We start from the raw sequence: 19,840 nt of genomic DNA, 5'->3' as shown, positions 1-19,840 counted from the left end.
GTGTCTCAAAGGAGGGGATGATGGGTGGATGGTGGGATCACTTGGAGAGGCCTTCATCTAACAGTGTATCGATCGTGGCGGCTGGCGATAGACGAATGGGTGACTGAACGAATTAAATTCACCGCGAATGCAGTGAAAGACGATGGCTGGGGCAATGAACGATGACCAGATGAATGAAAAGTTGAATGTGATACCATGGGGGAATGGTGCATGTGCGTGAATTCATTGATTGCTGCGAGTGAATGTACTAATACATTAATGAATGAAAAATTAATGCATCAACTGAACGGGTGAATGTTCGCACTTGTGAATGACTTCATAACTTTCATTGATTTGTGAATGTACTGTTTACTGCAGTTGTTTTCATTGAAAGAAAAATAAAACATTCGTAAACCGAGGCATGAATAAATTCACGAGCAAATTAACGTTTCGACATCGCAATCAATTAACAGCAAATAACTTAATGAATGTGCTAATGTATAAATGAGCGGGCTACTTCATGAATGGGTGTTGAGTAAATGTGATTGGAGGTGATGGATGGGAGGGAGGGGGGGTGAATAAACGAACGAGTGAGCGCGAATTATTTAATCTCACCTTGAATCCACAGCACCACTTGCTCCATTGTCCATCTCGAGACGGGCTCCATTGTCTCCAAGATGTTAATTTGAGAAATAAAATATTCGATTGCAATGAGCCCCAATGAATGTGATCTGCATCCAGCCCTGCACAGGCGTCGCGCGTCCTCATCGCACCGACCAAAAACGAACGGAGCAACATTTAAAATGCACACAAGCAGGGCAGACTATGGGGCAATCCATAGCGATGGCAGGGGCAAGCCAAGCAATCGAGAGGGCTTGTAGCTGGAGCGCGAGTGCCAACCCCAAACCCACGCCCGATGCGAGTAACAATCACGTCGCCAAGAATGACAACATCATTGCAACATCACCACCACCACCATCACCGCCACCACCATCAGTCGAAAATAAACGTGGAGCAGCTCAGCCACACGAACCGGAATGAGCGCGGCGTTCATTATTAATTTAACTACCGCACACACACACGCGCGCGCAAGCAAGAAGGGCACGGCGATTTATTTACTTATTTATTGAGTCACTTCACTCGCTCGCAACACTCCCCCCCCCCCACCAGTCGCGGGTTGGTGGTGAGTTGACGGGGGTGGGGACTAAATACGAAACGCGTTTCGCGCGGCCCCTCGCCGCTCGCCGTCGCGATCCAAGCAACCCCCCACCCCTCAACCCCCCCTCACCCCCCCCCCCAAGTGGCCATGACGTCACGATCATGATCTCCCTCCGCGAGATCGGGGGGGGCTCCGCCGCGCCCTTTCGCCGCCCCCACCCCCCCGTCACCGCGCCGACAAATCTCCCGCTGATTTCGCGTTGATTTCTTGATCTTCTTTTTCGTTCCGTTTCACCGCGAGATTTTTTTGTTTTGTTTTGCCTCCCCCCCCTCCGGCTTGGACCACTTTTGGCGCCGACCGCGCGCGGGGTCGAAGCGTCCGCGGTTCGAGCGGGCAATCAGAGAAATCCCCGCGCGTGATTGCGACAGGTACCGCTGGGTGGCGCGGGTTTGGACGGGCCCCATTGTACGCACACCACCACCACCACACACAACACGACACCAACCACCATCGCTGCTCCCCTCAGACCGCCGTGAAAATCCGAAATAATCTCGCCGCGTTTTTGCGAGTAAATCTCGGGGGTTTCTTTTAAGGAGGCGGCGGCGGCGGTGATGTTAACGCGTTAACTTTTGTCGTGGCGCTGTTCGCCTGTGGTTGGGGAAATATATATATTTTTTAAAAGCCGTGTTTTTCTTGCGTTCCTGATAGGGTCCTTAATGATGCAGGCTCTTTGCAACGCCGTAATAAATTATGCTAATAAGCTTTCTCACACAAAGCATCATTAACATAAAATATTATCCCGCGTGAAACGGTTTTTTTTCCCGGGCTTGCGATTTTTTTATAACGCGATTTGTTACGGGGTGGGGTTTTTTTTCTTCTTCTTCTCCTTCTCCCTACGTCTGCGAGATTTCGCGCCGACCCCAAACAAAAAAAAATCGCCTCGGGAGATTGCGTTTCGTCTCGGAAGCACGACGGCGGAGAAATCGGTGGTGGCTGCTGCTGCGGACGTGGGCAACGAAAAGCCTGGATAGTGCTCGGGATGGGTGACCGGCCCTGTGTATTCACCAGGCGCTGTAGGATGTCGCGATGCTGTTTTCGCAACAGAGGGCGACACAGGGAACTCTATTGTACTGTACTTATCTACCCTCACCTCCTTCTACCCCATGTCAATCCGCCTTAACAAAACGTCTATGCTGTCCCGCATTCATCAACCAACCCCGCGCTGACGAACACCGTGGGCCAAGTACGATCCAATAAACCCCGCGAACTGCGCGGTTTGTGAGGCGCTTATCCGGTAGTTGATTGACTGCAGGGGATGGGGGGGGGGTGAAAGTCTTTGTTTTTGAACGTTCGTGTACGTACTGGGGGGGGGGGGGGTAGCAACAGCAGTACGTGTAGCCGGGGGGGGTGTGGGAGTGGGGGGCACGTCTCCCTGGTGAACGCTTATGAATGAAGGTTGGACCCCAGGTAAACACCATGTCCTGTTCTCCTGACCCGGAGAACGTGTACAGGCTTTTTTGTCGGTCGACTGCTGGATGATGTCCCGCCCACGCCGTGTGTTAGGTTGTGGGCGCGTGTTTCAGCGTGTAACCGTACTTTAAACCACGTTGGTCTGTGCGGGGGTCTTTTTGTGTGTGTGTGTGATGGCGGTCCGGTGTAGGCAACAGACGTGGGAGCATAGTACAGTGGAATGTTGCAACCAACAGCGCATGGCTTGTGTGTGTGGTGACCCAACTATGTACCATCCCGGTACAAAATACCGCTCTGCCTCTGAGAACTGACGAGATCGGATGCACTTCTGGTGATTTGATAATGTTTGGTGATTTGACAGTACTGTATGGAACTCGATATGCCTCACTGATGATGCCAAACAAACGTTAAGATCAATATACTGGTGACTAGGATTGCCCGTGGTTGTGTTATCCACGAGCAGATTATCCTGCTTGGACACCTTGCTTGGGATTTAAAACAAATCCGTGCTCAATGTAATTAGGAGCTGCTCCTTACTCATCGAGGGTCAGTGGCTAGCTACGTGATCACAAACATGCCTGCAAGTAAACCGATTACTTTTGGATCAGAATCTCGTATTTTATCCGGGAGAAATGCGGATGGGCTTTGAAGCTCCCTTTTGAGCAATAACAGCATGATGCACGCCATGCCTTCAACCCCATTCAACATAGGTAAACAATGGGTGTTGTAAAAAATAATAAGAGGATTTACCCTTTCTGGCAATAAAACAGGTGTTTAGATGTTCAAACACCAAACAGAAACCGTTGCAAGGAATCGTGTCTGCATCAAGCACACGTACTTGTGGTGAACATACATGATCTGATGATTTCCATTGTCTTTGAAACTGATTGGCCTATACACCAGACAGACACATGTTTTATTTCCAGAAAGGATAAAGCCTATTATTCTGTCATACTGGCAAAACGCTCCCAACGTGTGTTGTAGCCTCATTTATTTATGTTTTGCATTTTTTTGTATCTGGGCCACCACCCAATATCTCGGATAATCTAGAGTCGACGAATACAATTGGTTCTCTGCCAGTCAGCAGCTGGGCATGTCTTACCGAAAACACTTATTTTTTTTATTTAAAGCTTTCGTGACTGCAGGTATTCACGTAGAAGGGAAACAAAATAATATTGTTTCCCTTCTACGTGACTTTACCGAAAGAACCAAGAATACTAAAATTTGTATAAAGACCCACGGTTCTGTTCATCTGTGTGGTTGAGAATTCATATAAAAGTAACTATTACGAGGTAAAACTCACTGATTAACTGTTTTTATTTGGGGGGGGGGAGGGAATGATTCAAATCGCCCTCAATGCACCGTTCTGGTCAGATCTCGGAGGCCAAGCAGGGCTAACAAAGCCTCATTAGACGCCGTATGGCAGACTTTGTGGGAATGCCAGGTACGGTAGCCCTGAACTGAGGTGGGAAGAATAAGGCAGTACAGTAATTGGTTGAATATGTGCAGAGCTTTGAGCATTATTCCATTATATGTGTGGGCTACCTTGGAGTACCTCGATTTCTTTCCACACAAAGCCAGACACAATGCAAAACCCTCCTAAAGAATAGTCTTAAGCATTGGGCAGGTTTTCCTGAACATATGAAGGGCTTTTTTTTTACTGTGTTAAATACTGTGTGCTGCTTAATTTCTAACTCGGCTGTTTGCTGTTTCAATTACCATATCACGCAAATGTTTCTTGTGTGTTTTTTACGAGGTTATACACCTCTTTGCGCGTGTTTCCGTTCACATCCAGTTCAAGACGCTGCTGGGAACAGTGCCGCATTGCGATCCCGGCCATCAGCAATTTTTCATGAGGACACGATAAGGAACATCTTCCCACAATGAACTCCAAATGGATGGTGTGTATGCAAGAATTGTTTTGTGACTTAAATTGCTGCCATTGCACTGTCGTAAATGTTTATGTCAAGGCCATGTGCTAGTTATGTTCCAACCCACGGCCTTTCTTTCCACTCGTGGGTGTGTGTTGGGCCCTTAGTTTAATTATCAGCCTCCATAATTTGGATAATTTTATCTGCAGTGACAGTGCAGGATGACGTGCGCCCAGCCACCCATCCTGTGCGACGTAAGTCCGTGGTGTTTTATAAACGCAATTTGTTTTATTTAATCGCATAATTGGCTTAATTGCACTCTCTTGACAATTATCATGACGCTGGCATGACCGTTGTTTGCAAAGTGGGCCCATGTAGCCGGATCTGTGACGGCCATTTCGTGTGAAAACAAACGAGGACACGGCATCAGATACAATATTGGCATGTGCTTCTGGCCACTACAGAAGCAGAAAATGCCAGCTTCAGACTTCCCTTTTTCAACCAGTTTCACCAGCGAGCTCTAACAACTTGCGACCTGCACCCCGTGTCTCAACTCCTCGAGGAAGGTGTGCAAGGTGTTTACAGCCTGCTGTCGAACATAGCATAACAAAGGCTGGTTTTGTGTGCTTGTGAGCGCACAGCAGCATGTTTTATCACCATTTCATACCTTTGAAAGATACGTTTAAGCTTTCCCATACGGAGATACTTTTCATGAAAATAGCATTGTATGTACTTAAAGTTTCATGAAACACAGGTTGATTTCCAGTACATGTAAATAATTGTTACATAGGTCCCATGGAATAACTGTGGAACCCACATACACATATCCAAGCATCACATATCCACTCTGACCAAGTAACCACCCACGCCCAGTGCAGTATTTGTGTACTGCACAATTGTCATGTTCAATAGAACTTCACAGATCTGATCTTTTCATTATCCGTCTATACCTCAGTCCCCAGTGTGTCGGACATGCGACGTTGTACTGTACTTACATAGGCCCGTCATATTTATGTATTTTACATGTAATAAAATAGGGCCCATAGACAAACATGACCCTGATCCCATTTCATTTCAAATGTTTATTGGGTTTTGTGACCTTGCTTTCCTGTTGCAACCTGCATACAAAAATATGTGAACAATATAGTAATTCAGACTGGCTAATTACATTTCTCCCACTGATTTTAACATGTCGCTTGGCTATGCGAGTCCTGGACACCGCCAACTAAGAATCTTCATTAAATTAATGCAGTATGCTAAGTAGTTAATTAATATTCACATGGAGCACATGACATTATGTATACATTTATTTTATATTTGTTGAAACGAACCTGGATCCTGTGTTTAAGATTTTGGAAATATTTTTGGTAACGCCTGCTATGTATGGCAAAGTGATGGTTTTGGTTGGATCCTCAGAAGGTTGTCTCCCCATGGCAGTACACAAAATCCGTGATTTAATCCCATCTGTAAAGGATGAGATTCCTGACATGCAATACCCTGGTGTCTACAAACTGAGTTGTGGTTGAGGTAGCAGTTACATTGGGGAAACGAAACGACATGTTTCGGACCGCGTTCATGAACACAAGGCAGATCTAAAACAATACCTCTGCCATTGCCGATCATTGTGGGCTCACACGAAATAGATTTTTCCAAGACGGAGGTACTCTGCATACCTACCGGCTACCTTCAGAGATTTATTCATGAAGCCATCCAGATATATAAACGCAGACACAACTTCAACCGATAGGATGGGTACAAGCTGAGCAATCATTGGAAGGACGTTATTAACCAGGTAAAGTATTAACTGACTGATGTTTCCATCCTACTATGTCAGCTGTTATTTCATGCTAATCTCTCACATTAACATAGCCACTTCCGTGCCCTCGTCGAGGAGGCCGCTCTCCTCCTTTTCTACAGTGACATGCTAATTTCTCACATTAACATCATGCTAATCTCTCACATTAACATAGCCACTTCCGTGCCCTCGTCCAGGAGGCCGCTCTCCTCCTATCTTACAGTTACATGCTAATTTTTCACGTTAACATCACTAGCCCCGGCCACTTCTTTATGATCCTTGGGCTACACCCATTTCAAACCTTTTAAAACAGTCTGCCACAGCAGCAGACCATGCTTTCCCACCTGATGACGGACGCTTGTATTGCGCCCGAAACGTGATTTATTTTATTGTGTTATACCTGCATGACTTTACCGAAAGAACCAAAGAGTATGGATTCCTGCAGTCACGAAAACTTCAAATCATCATTGAAACTCGTCTGTAGTTAGCTTTTGACCTTTAGTGACTCAAAATAATTAGCTAAACATCCCAAGTGGGACCTTGAAATATACACCTGAGATTCAGTGAGGCTTCCCTGGGTACACATTAGACATATATACTTGTTTAAACTATGGAAACATATACAGGTTTCCCTAACTTTATGCGGGTTCGGTTTGTGCGATTTCAAGCTGTATATGCGGCAAACATTTCTGCCCAAAATTCGCTATACAGGCAGTCCCCCGGGTTACGAAATGATTAGATTCCCAAGGAAAATCCGTTACCCGAATTTTCCGTATGTCAAAAACTGAACAATTTTCTCCCAAAATCAAGAAAAAAATCCCATAGCTGGAAATAGTTGTGCCTCCTCTACCCGATTACGAGTTATCTTTCTCTGCGTACTATATCGCACTGCCGTCCGTTTTCTATCGGTACCTCTATCGTATCGCTGTACATACGCTCTGCACTTCCTATGAATCTTTAATTTCATCGAATATCTAACCTAACTCTACCCATAATTAAACTAATGGAACATATACTGTATCCAATTGTTTATGAATAACACGAAACATTTTAATATAAATTGTTAACAGAAAGTTGTCGCTTCTGAATGTTTTGTTTACTGTGCATTAGGCTAGGCCTAGACTTTAGCCTTTACACCTCGCTCTGCGGTATTCATCCGCAACCTCACCGCGCTGCACTACTTCCGCTTACGTAACTAATGCAAATAGTTCCGCACATTGACTTTTTTTACATGATTTATGGGAGTACTTCCGTAAGGTCAGATTTCCATAAGTCATGTCTGCCGCAACCCGGGGATTGTCTGTATATGGTTTGAATTCACTCTTTTGTGGCTATGCGGTCAGATGTAGTACAACCTGGTGCGTACAGTATGCGCTACTCGGCAGGCAGTTTTTTTTATTGGAACGCATCTACCGGGGAAGCTTGTTGTCAAAATTAGTTGTTAGTTGCCTTTCTTTAAAATTTAATGAACAAGTTAACATGTCTACTAAATTACCACTTGAATTTCCGCCATTTTAGAGATTAAAAACCAGCCCACACTCTACTCCCTTAAAACCTCTCGTCTGACCACCTTGATAATAAAGACCACTGAATATAGAAAACATATCAAACGTATAAACAATGGGGAGCTATTAATAATCAACAGCCATCTTTTGAGTGTTTTATAAAGACGCCTCTTGGGCTATTTTTTTTTATTTATGCTCTTTAATGCAATAATTAGTGTATAAATGCAAAGTTATTGACGATGTCTAATAGGTGGACCGTTTATTGCGATGCATAGTTACGCGTCAATTGTGTGTTTTGTTCACCACTCCTGGGGATTGTTATGCAACCACCATTATGCAGGATTTACCGTTTTGTTTTACAGTTTGCGAGAGCGCTTTACAACTTCACATTTGTAAATGAAACACCACTTGATTTATTCATTTTTGTTTAATTAAATTCTACGAGCAACCACAGTGGCCTTTGCCCCGTAGGGTTTTCTCAAAGCCTGCTTTGGGGGGGGGAGGGGGGCGGTTTTTCACAACGCCCTGTTTTAGCAGGGAGTCACTGTGGTCAAAAATGTGAATGAACATGGCAGGGCTTGGATTATTACCACAATTAATTTTCTATCTTAGAAACAAGGGTCCATATACATCAGAATCCACACTTCTCATTACAGATCCACCCACCACTGTCTTCACAATCAAGATATTTGAGAAAGCCCGCCATGCGATTACAGAAACACCCACCAGACCATCGACAACAGTGAACTCCGGAAATTCAAACATCTTTTGAAATAATCTATCTCCAGAAGTCAACTGAAACCATTCATATAACCGTACGCAAGAAACCCTCGATTATCCGCGTGCAGTTTATCCGATTTGCGGATTAACCGTGCAGCTGAGATTTTGACATAAATTAATAAGTTCATAGATTTTCCCTTAATCCCAATTTAATGATGTAAAACAGTTACATATTGTTATTCTTGGAAATATTTATCACTGGTCACCTTTTAAACCGAACAAATGTGTGCCCTGGTTGATCTGAAATCGATAGTGTGGTAGTTGCATATCTTCACAACAGTGGGGGGAGTTTGATTGATTTTAATTGGGGTGGCTCTGCTATCACCCACTTAGTGGGAGGTCTTCTGCATGGTAGCAGGAAGGTGTGTTTTCTTCAACTTGATTTATACATATATTCATAGTTTTTGGCAAAGAGATTTGCGAAAAATTGTAATATTTTTTGGATTATCCGCTATTTTGAACGATCCCCGGATAATGGAGTCTACTTTAGAAATTTTCTAAAGATCCTCACTTTTTCTGTGGTGTGTTTCTGAGCTTGGTGGCACGCGTCTAATTTTCAAGGCAGAGTTGGTGGATCGCGCTGTCAAACTCTTAATCCTGCTGGGCTGTAAGGTGGCCTGCAGAGAGCAGCACAGCAACTGGGTTTATTAACCTGTCTGTGCGGATATTGGAGCATTATCGCCTCGTGTGTGTGGGTTTTCTCTCGATGTTCTGGTTCCTTCCCACATAGAATTGGTCATACATTCAGGAGGATCCTCCTGAAAAACATATTTTTGATACTCAGCCTTTTGCGGATATAGTGAAACCTTGGATTGCGAGCATAATTCGTTCCGGAAACGTGCTCGTAATACAAAACACTCGTATATCAAAGCGAATTTCCCCATAAGAAATAATGGAAACTCAGATGATTCGTTCCACAACCCAAAAATACTGTATTCATATAAAATTAATTAATACAAAATACCTTTTTATATTTGTATTTAAATTAAATATAAAGTAATCAAATTTATTAATTACATTTAATCGTGGCTGGTGTGAGGGAAACGAGAGGGAGAGGAGGAGGAGGGTTATTGTGTAGGACGACTTTCACTTACAGTACAGTTACTAAAGAACAGTTACTACATCTTCTTTGGTTCTTTCGGTAAAGTCACGTAGAATGAGAATAAAATAATAAATTGATAAAATAAAATAACACAATAAAATTCTCCAGACAGTCTCGTCCCTTCACCTGATGAAGGCCGCTTGTGTTGTGGCCGAAACGTCGTGATAATTTTATTGTGTTATTTTATTTTATCAATTTATTATTTTGTTCTCATTCTACGTGACTTTACCGAAAGAACCAAAGAAGATGAATCCTTGCAGTCACGAAAGCTTTAAATCGAAATTTAACAGTTACTACACTTGGACACAAAATTAAAAAAATGCTTTACGCACACACACGTGGTCACAACAGTATACTATAGTAAACAGTATATGCTCGCACGGATGTTGACTATACTAGTGAGGCACGCCGACTGAGACCGAGCATGGGCGATGATTACTCACAATCCCGCAGCGAGAGAGAGAGGAACCATTGGCTCAGTTGTGATCACATGACGCTCGGCAGACAAAGCGTATACTGTACACGTACTGCTCGTATTGCAAGACATCGCTCGTTTATCAAATAAACATTTATTTTAAAAAATTGCTCGTCTTGCAAAACACTTGCAGACCAATTTACTCGCAATCCATTGTATTTATTGTTGAGATCTTTGCAAGTTCCTGGCATTTACCACCTGTATGTCCCGTTGAAGAGCACCATATCCTAGCAACCCATGGAAGCAGGTCTCCCATCATGGGGTCTGGTGTGTGGACTTTTCACTTTGCCAGTGTGACTGGTTTTAAAGTGACAAGGTGAAGTGTTTAATTAAAAACTATTTTTACTGGTAAATGCCGGGTGGGACGTGTGAACTGATTACGCAGCAATTGTGTACCTGAGTTATACATGGTAATGCATTGTGAAATGTTAGGGATGTCAACACTGCTTGTGCGCTACTGTCTGTGTTTTTTTCAAAAGGGGCTGGTATGTTTGACAGTTATTCATTTTACACTACCATTTTGGCAGCTTGGGATTTTGAGATTCTAGTTAAGTAATTGTATCTTACAGTCATTTACTAGTCTCTTTACTTTAACTGAAGCCTGCCATACACTGTAACTGAGTCTAGCCTATTGTTTAGACAATTATTTGTTATAATATTATAAAAAAATCTTGCCTCGTGTTTCCTGGCTGGCTGCTGACTGGGCTCCTCTCTACTCCAACAACAACTTAGTGCCACCAAAGCCAGTTGGGTAACTGGCTAAACCTGCTTTTACTGTGTAACAAATCAATATTTAATTAAATTGAAACGGCGGAAGAAGTTCAGAAGACGTAGAATAGAGCGCAAGACAGAAGAAGTGGGAGGAGTGCATACAGAAGACTGACACGGTGCATTTAAAAATGTTATATTTTTTTCTATTTGTGCTATTTATGTTATTTTTATCGCTGGAATATTCTTAAAATCCTAGAGAATATACCAAAAAAAATTCAGATTCAAATGCACGATCTCAGCAGGGATGGCTCAGTGAGTCAACTGGTCGCTTGTTATTATTTTATTTTTAAACAGTAATTTCAACTACCTCTGTGATTCCGATGAGTAGTCATTAAAGCTTGACCCACATGTGACAAGTCTGCTCTGGATTGCAAGAGCTCTGTTCTTCCATCGAAGGTTTCACGGAGTGAAGTTTAATTGAAGCCCGTTGTGACCGATTTCCTGCCGGCGCCGCCAATGGAAAAATGCCGCCTCGGTGAAGATTATTACCAGTGAATTGTGTGTCCGTGTTGCCGTGTTTGGGTCTCGCAGATGTACAGGAGGTCCGTGATCTCACCGGAACAGCACCAGATTCTGCAGCACTTTTACGACGTCGGGATGACCAACCAGAGTGTGCAGTGCTTTGGTCTCATCATGGACTGCTCACAGCAGACGGGTCTCGACTACAACGTCGTTCGGGTAAAAACGCCAAGGCCCCCCCCCCCCCCACCACAGTGAATCCCCATGTCATTCTCCTGTCAGCAGTTGCTGTGGCAGCTGGGTCACATGTAGTAGGGTTGATGCGATATGGCGATGCTAGGCTCTTATCATACGATATAATAAACCACTAGAATTCTATCATCTGTTTTGGCGAACGTTATGATACTGTGGTTTTTGTAAACAAATTACTTTTAGAATCAATACAAATTCTACGTAGGTAAACAATAAAACATGTACCTAAATTACACGTGTTTTGGCACTATTTGATTTTGTGTATGTAGGTCATCCTTGTCCCCCACATCATCTAGAGTGGACTGTAAGTGCAATTTGTTTTTTTTGGGGGGTTTCACGTTTCCCTAACCGACAATGGACACGGTAATTGACCGGTGCTTACTCATTCCAATGTCCCAGGCTTGGATCGGCAACAAGAGGAGAAAGCTGATGCAAGAAGCCGTGAAGGGAATGAAGGCGGAAGAGCAGCTGCATTCAGAGCACCACCAGCACCAGACGCTGCACCACCAGCACCAGCCCGCTCACCACCCGCCTCCGCTGGGCAGGGCCGTCGTGAAGACAGAGCCCTCGCTTTCCCCCGTGCCGGCCGGCTTGGCACTGGCATCGTCGCCGATGCAGCTGCCGCAGTCGAGGCAGCAGCATTTGCCGCAGGGCTCGCCGCTGGTCCGCATCCTGCCAAAAACGCCAATGTCTCAGCTTTCCCAGAGCTGCCAGTCCAAGCTGCTGTCGGTGGCCACGCCGCGGATGGGAGGCACCAGCCCTGGGATGGCGATGCCGGGCGGAGTGGCGGACCGCGGGAGCTTCCACGTGGGGCACATGCAGCGAATGGTGTCGCACGGCCAGGTGAGGGAGCTTTGGAGGGGGTGTGTGTACGTGTCAGAGTTATACGGCGAGGTGTGTGCGTCTGTGAGCATAACGTTCCTTCATATTTATGTGCGATATCACAGGAGGAAGCCAAAACTACACTGTTTTCTTGAAATACTGAGATAAGTCATGGGTAGGGTGTCGTCTGATTATTTCCACAAAGACCATATTTAGCCCATTGTGGGGTTTGTTTAACCATACTTATCATGTAGGCTTTCACGACCAATATCCATAATACAGGGGTTTTTTTCAGGTTTTAGTCACGACTTGGCATTTTCTGTTTACGTGACAAACCTTACTAATTGTCTGTGTCGGGTGGTGGTGGGTTTAACGACATATTTACGCGATCTAACCCAAAAAAAAACTATTATGGATCATACCTATCACCCAGGTCGGTAAGGCTTGGTTGAAGCAAGATAGCATTCAGTACAACATTTAATTTTGCTGCAGTGCCATCTGCTGCTCATTGCATATACCTTGATCAGCCATGCGTGTGCATGGTGGCCACTTTTGCGAACACTTTTTAGGCTCCATCCTGCTTGGTATTTGGACGAAATTGGGTGCATTCCAGGTGATGTTTCTGTTTCATTATTTTAAATCAGTTTTAAACGGGGCAGTACCCACGGTAAACTAGTTTAGGAGGCCACATGCTCGGGCATACGCATAGCACAGGCTCTGCCAACATTCGTTACTGTTCAAACCGTGGATGTGTGTTGAAAATTCCATCTGCCTAGTCGCATATGCCCATTAGTCACGTGTGTGCCCACCACCCTCACAGGCCTTACGTAGTGTCGACTCTCTGGCATTTGTTTCTTTATTCAAGTACAGATTTCATCTGGCTTTGAGGGAGCTTTATGACAAATACACTTTCGAAGTAGTGATGATATCTGCTCTTCAATCCATGACTGTCCTGCCTGCCAGGCTTTGTTGCATTGCCATGCTTGTTCTTCAAATGCACGTTCGTGTGCAGGCGAGCTGGGAAATAAATAAAAATCTGGCTGTAAGCAAGTCTCACAATAATGTTTTCTTTTCAGAAAGGTAGGTCACTGCTGATGCTATGTTAAAAGTGCGCCAAGATAATTTTTGCCTTATATCGAGCAAATGTTCTTATATTTCACATATATGCAATATTGTATATTATTTAACTTGCGTGCATGGTTAGAAAATGCACATGAAAATCGTATAAAATTTAGCTTCTTTGTATTAGCCTCAATACTGCATGGTATAATTCAGATATACTTTTCATTATATGTCCTTGACCCTATTCGTCTATTCCCTATTAGTAGACATGAAACGATGCATTGATTAAAATAGCTTGTGCTCCTCGACCATTGTGTTTTGGTTTGTATTAATATATGCAAATTGACAAATGTTATGCGAATTTTTATTATTGGCTCATGGTCAGAATGTACGGACAGAAGTGTATAGACTATGGATTGGAAACCAAAATATCGCAATGCATGTGAATATGGGACGGTGGTCCTTAATAAATAACAAAAAACACCGTGAAGCAGTCCTTAAACGGACGCATGCGGCTCGTGCAGCAGGGTGCCGACCTCCTCGTATAGACCCAACAGTGCAAGACGAGAGAGAGAACAAACAAGACTGGCCCTTCAGAAAAGATCGAACAAAAGCCAGACGGATGGTACAGATGAGACGTAACAAACTAGAGACTTTACAAACGTGCGCGTCACGAATGGTGAAGAAAGAAAAGACGGTACAAACAAGACTGTGCAATGATATCGTGACCCTGAATTGTGACAATTGAATCATTGTTGTCAGGAGGTGGGGGTAAATATTGTTAACATACCTAATGACTATAGAAATAGGTTTTACCCTTTTAACTGGCACAAAAACTGACACCTTTGTTCAAGGCATCATGTTTGCAATAACCACAACACAAGCAGTCAAAATGCAAACAAAAGAGACAACTCTGATAATAATATGCACTGTCCTTGAATTTGATTGGTCCACACCCGAGAGACGGCTTTTCTTAGAGCCTAGTCTCCACTGGTGTTGGACCAGAAGACGCCAAAAGGCGTACAACTCAAAAACAGCGCACTATCAGAGTATTGAGGGCTCGGGGTAAGCATTTACATTATGAGACCTACATTATGAGACCTAATGACTGGTGTTTTTTCTCAGTTTGTCAGTGATGTGTACCAAAAATTCCTCTTGTGAATGTTCAATTCTTTTCAGGGCAGTGGCAGTGGACAGATATGCCGAAGTGGAAAGGTTGAGGTCCCTTTGCCAAGTCGTCCAAGCAAAGTGTATCCCAGTGGGTTTCTGGACCACACCAATTCCCAACGGGTCAAGTTTCCTGGCGTACAGCCAAAGGTGGAGCAGCTGGCTGAGAGCGTAAGGTGAGTGCTGTTTGTTGTCACATCTGTTAAAGTAAACCTTTCATGAATTTGTGCGATCAAATAATTGGGCCTTTGTCGGTGTGTGGGGGGGAGTGTGTGTGTGTGCGTGCAGTTGTACTTTAAAGTACAGGGAGCGGTAATGTTGTGGTTAATGGACTGTGCTATAAACCCAGCTACCAGAGTTGAATTCCTGCTCAGTCGATGCTAGTGACGATTATCTGATTCGATCCTGGGCCTCTCCTAGGTTAACTCGGCCTCAAATATGTACCTGGTGCAGTGTGTAAACATTGCCACCAGGGAGACGAAGGCGGCCAAGCTTGGTGCTCTCCACACATCCCCTCGTTTGTTGTGTCATCCTTCATAGGTGCTCACTCACAGCACTTACCCCCAAAGTCTATTAAAGCTATATAGCATTTTTTTTTTGCACTATAAAGCATGAAGGGAGAGGTGGTTAGCACACTGCCCTGCAAACATGACGACCTGGGTTGAATTCCAGCCCACAGAGAACTTTTGTCTTATTTTAAAAATATATTTGAACTGATCCTGGCCCACCCTAGGTCGATTCAGCCTGAAATGAGTATCTGTTGTGGTGGAACATCACTACTGAGGGAGACAAAGCCAGCCAGGTTTGGTATTGACCACTCCACCTCCTTGTGTGCCATGTTGGCCTCAATAGGTGCTTGCTACCAACAGTCTATAAGGATATACAAGAGTAAAGTCACGTCGGTATAACAAAATACTCCCCCTACCCTACACCCCCCTCTCTATCTCTCCTCCCTGGCTCCTAACCCCTCTCTTACCTACATAGCCTCTTGTCACAGCAGCCCTTTTGCCCACTTCAGCAATGTGTTTCTTGCTGTGGTTGTCCCACCTGATGACGGACGCTTGTGTTGCGCCCGAAACGTTGTGATTTAATTTATTTTATTTTCTACCTACGTGACTTTACCGAAAGAACCAAAGAGTATGGATCCCTGCAGTCACGAAAACTTCAAATCTAGATTGATATACAAGAGATAATTGCCTTTGATGAAGTAGAGTATAAAGTTCCTTACTGTTTGCAGAGGCAGTCATTTCATACTCTAATGGGATTATGAGGATATGAATGCCTGCCTTTAGTCGTCTTGCGATTGCATTGTTGCACCACGACCTTACATTTGACACAGCCGCTGTCTCGGGACCTTGGGTGCAATTAAGATCCCGGCTATTATCTTGAGTGGCAGGCGTTACACCAATCAATTATATAGAAATAAATATTAAAGCATTGCAAGTGTAATGGGCACGTTAATGTCATGCAAATGTCTTAGAGAGACCTCAGTTATTAATGTTAGCCTTTGGCCAACAGGGGCACTTACCCCTTTCTTAAAGTGTAGCGGTGACTCAATACATCTACTTCTCTGCATAGAACATTTACCCTGACACTGATATGTAATTTTAAAAATTATCCTGCGGAGTCAAAGTGCCCGCTGAATGATTATTAAGAGTGCCGTAATCAGTCTTGGGGCAACAGCACTTGCTCCAAGAGTATGCAAGAGGCTATACGGGGGATCTTTGACATTGGTGGATTATTACATTGTGGGATCGTGAGAGGTGGCAGCTCGGGGGGGTGAAACCTTCATCCAGCAGTGGTTAGGGGGGCTGTTCCAGGGTGAGGAAACATTGAAGAATTGAAATGATAGAGCAACACCAAAGCACAGCCCAGGGAAAAGTGTAGCCAGGGCCCAGCACCAATAACCCTGAACCCCCAGGCGCAGCCAGAGCAGCCAGGGCACATCCAACGAGTCACAGGACATCTACGGGGGGCCAGGGGCCCTTCAACAACGAGTCGCATGACAGAGGAGTCTCGGTGGGGGTCGGTGTTTGTGACTCGTGTTCATAGCTCCTGTTCATAGCTCCTGTAGCCCACTTATAATGCTTTGAGGTTTGATTTAGATGTCACCGTTGCGGTTTCAAACCCACGTCGTATTGCTGCCGCTGCCTGGACAGTTCGCCGAGGCAGTGGGGTGCCGAGCTGCTGGGCGGCCGGAACAGCGGCCCGCGCGAGCCCAGTCAGCCCAAGCTGCCCGGCGCCGCGTCCTTCGGTCCGTACGACCTGGAGATCCAGAACGTCGTGTCGCTGGGCGCCGGGCCCTCCACCAGCAAAGCGGCCTCTTCCTACTACAAACAAGCGGCGCAGACCAAGCCATCAGCTAACTCAGCCTCTGGTGAGTGGGAAAGGGCTCTTGTAGGTAATGACACAAGTATACTTGTTTCCCCGTCCTCAATAACAGGCTAATTCAGGGGTGGGGTGCCCCGGTATAGCAGTTTTAGTCACGAAACCCCAGTCATATCTGTAAAAAATACGTTGTCCCATATACAGGAAAATATTGAGGGCTCAAAAATTAATATGATTATAAAGCAAATAACGTACAATGCTAATGTGAGTAAAAAAATGTGAGCACTTGGTCTGGAGGTGTAGTGAAGCATTTGCTGTGCAGTAGTTACTGAATTGGCCATATTCATCATATGGTTGCCTATAAAATGGTAACTCAAACTGGAGCCAAAGGGACTACTCTATCAAATATGCAAACGCATTTTTTCCCTGACAGATGATCAGGTCTGCCCTGCTCTTAATTTTTTTTTATTATTCTAAAGACAAACGCATTTCGGAAGGCGTTATGTAGTCCGTGCGCATGTGTGATTTTATAAACAACAAAACCCGTTATGGATTTTAGAAATTTGTTCACAGAAGGCTCTTTATAAACATGGTTGAAAATTAGTATTACTAGGTTGGCAATATTTATTGAGAGCGTAACAGACAATAATATTCGGATGAGGTTGTGAGCCGGTACAGGCTTGTTCAACAGCAAGCGTGCCTCTACAAGACCACATAGCCACGTGAGACTGGCTGTTTTCACACGGTGGAGTCCCTTCGGATTTAGTTATATCACAGATAAATCCTCTTTGGAGCTTAGCACATGGGAAATTTGTCGTGTTTTTTTATTGGATGAAAGTACATTTCAAAATAAACACAACCACCGTGTTAGAAGGGATATCATAGTTTTAACTTTAAAAAATGTAATCAAGAATTATACATAAAATGTCACTATCATTCCTGTTACTACATTTTTTGTAAACGTATTCCTTGCAACTAGAGAATCTGTTGCTTTGCAGTGGAAAATAGGAGTAATAAAATGGCAAGATAAAATATATTGTGATGTTTTTTATATTCTCTAGGATTCATAGAATATTCTGTCAAAATAATTACATTAATATGAGCACACTGAAAAGTTACAGAATTTGAAATAATCCATGTCATTCTTTTGTATTTGTTGCTCACACTTTTTCGATGTCACGATATTATTGCATGTCTTCCAAACGTCTTCCACCGTTTCAACTCAATGTTTATTTGTTACACTTAAAAGCCCATGTACCCAGTTACCCTGCTAGTTGTGGTGGCAACGGGTCACAGCCACTAACAATAGCGTTCGTGTTGGGGTGGAAAAGTAGTCCAGCCAGCAGCCAGCCAGAAAACTTGAGTTATAGATTATTTTTAAAAGCAGTATGATTACGTATAAAATAGCAAACGTGCTATTTAATCTTTACGTTTTAAATATAATGCATTTTGATACCTTTGTATGTACAGCCCTATGCTAATTTTAAAGTCTTACTTGCAGGATTCGGGTCTCCACACTCCATGCAGGATGCGGGGTGTTGTTTGACTATACTTCACCACGCTGATAAATTGCAGGCTGGTGAAAGCGGGGAGCATAGATGTGGTAGTGTATAAGTACAAAACAAATGTGGAATTTTGTGCACTGCCCTCTGCTGCCCACCACGTAGCCATGCAGTCGTGCGCTCACTCATCCAAACACTAAAGGCTCAAACCAGCTTTGCTGCCATGTGCTGATGAGATTGGGGCATGTTATGTGATTTGGTCATAAGCCACGCTTTATTAATGCAAATGCAACTCTTATTCTTGGTTTTTTCGGTAAAGTCACGTAGAAGGGAAACAATAAAGTCACGTAGAAGGGAAACAATAAGTATTTTCTTGTTGTGGTTTTCACACCTGATGATGATTGCTTGTGTTGCAGTCGAAACATCGTAATAATTTTATTGTTTTATATTTTATTATTTTATTTTTTCCCTTCTACGTGACTTTACCGAAAGAACCAAGAATATGAATCCCTGCAGTCACGAAAGCTTTAAATCAAAACTCAAATGCAACTCATTGAATTTGAACTAAAGCCTTTTGTAAACTAAAGCTGGACACTCAATGCAATAATATTATGTGTCTATGATTCTACCCTCGATTATTCCTACAGGAATCGCAATGATTCCATGCGAAATTCCCACACTCAGATTTTTGTATGTGCACGAGGGAGCGTCTTTTGCGAGTGCATTGACGAGGAAGCGTACGTTGTTGAGTGCATGAAAATGGGCCACCGTTGTGCCCATCACGTGCACAGCTGAATAATTTTAATCTAACAATGAACATAGTTTAATGAATGGAATGCACATTAGTTTGTGCTTGCTGAAACAGAAATGTAAAGGATGCAGTTACACGTAGATGCGTTATGGAATACCATTTGTTATGCCCGGTTGCGCTTTATCTTGCGTGCGGTTTGCAATTCCCTTTGCTCAGTCAGTGTTAGCAGCTGAGGGCGTAACAGGTTTCATTCCTGTTACTCTGTGCCCCCCCCCCACCATACCGTTCCCATTCTGCTGTAATGTGTGCTGATGCGATCTTTATGGAGGGCGATATTGGCACTAAAATAAAGATGGATTGATGGATTATGGTAATGGATTGATTATAATTATAATTAATCCATGTTTATTTTACGTGCCAATAATAATTATCGGTGCTACCATGTCCTGGAGAATGGCCCAGCAGAGGGCAGCAGTGAGTTGATAAACTTAAAGTTAAACAGACTCCGTGACCAAAAAGTCTAATGACTCTATGCACTTTAAATGATTCGAGTTGGTTTAAATTGACCATTTTTATTTAAAAAAACATTT

At 43.8% G+C, this 19,840-nt stretch overlaps 2 protein-coding genes across 5 annotated transcripts in view; one reads left to right on the top strand and one right to left on the bottom strand.

Moving 5' to 3' along the window:
• The window catches only part of LOC116955621 (connector enhancer of kinase suppressor of ras 2-like), a 65,578-nt gene extending 64,392 nt beyond the window's left edge, over positions 1–1,186 (bottom strand). For both annotated transcript variants that reach the window (XM_076053316.1, XM_076053317.1), the window contains exon 1: positions 595–1,186. In XM_076053316.1, coding sequence (XP_075909431.1) covers positions 595–646 — 52 coding nt within the window. In that variant the 5' untranslated portion in view covers positions 647–1,186. The remainder of the gene's footprint in view (positions 1–594) is intronic.
• A 79-nt stretch (positions 1,187–1,265) lies between these two features.
• The window catches only part of HDX (highly divergent homeobox), a 44,901-nt gene continuing 26,326 nt past the window's right edge, over positions 1,266–19,840 (top strand). Inside the window, exons 1-6 of one of the 3 annotated variants that reach the window (XM_032976789.2) lie at positions 1,266–1,566; positions 4,404–4,509; positions 11,439–11,585; positions 12,018–12,461; positions 14,682–14,845; positions 16,829–17,046. In XM_032976789.2, coding sequence (XP_032832680.2) covers positions 4,492–4,509; positions 11,439–11,585; positions 12,018–12,461; positions 14,682–14,845; positions 16,829–17,046 — 991 coding nt within the window. In that variant the 5' untranslated portion in view covers positions 1,266–1,566; positions 4,404–4,491. Of the gene's footprint in view, positions 1,567–1,632; positions 2,382–2,547; positions 2,606–4,403; positions 4,510–11,438; positions 11,586–12,017; positions 12,462–14,681; positions 14,846–16,828; positions 17,047–19,840 lie in introns of those variants that run through there. The other 2 variants (XM_032976790.2, XM_032976791.2) reach the window with 2 other exon arrangements.

Source organism: Petromyzon marinus, chromosome 60, assembly GCF_048934315.1.
Source record: "Petromyzon marinus isolate PM22_M1 ecotype Great Lakes invasive population chromosome 60, UKy_Petmar_22M1.pri1.0, whole genome shotgun sequence".
Classification (NCBI taxonomy): Eukaryota; Metazoa; Chordata; class Hyperoartia; order Petromyzontiformes; family Petromyzontidae; genus Petromyzon; species Petromyzon marinus.
This window is presented reverse-complemented; position numbering and strand designations above follow the sequence as displayed.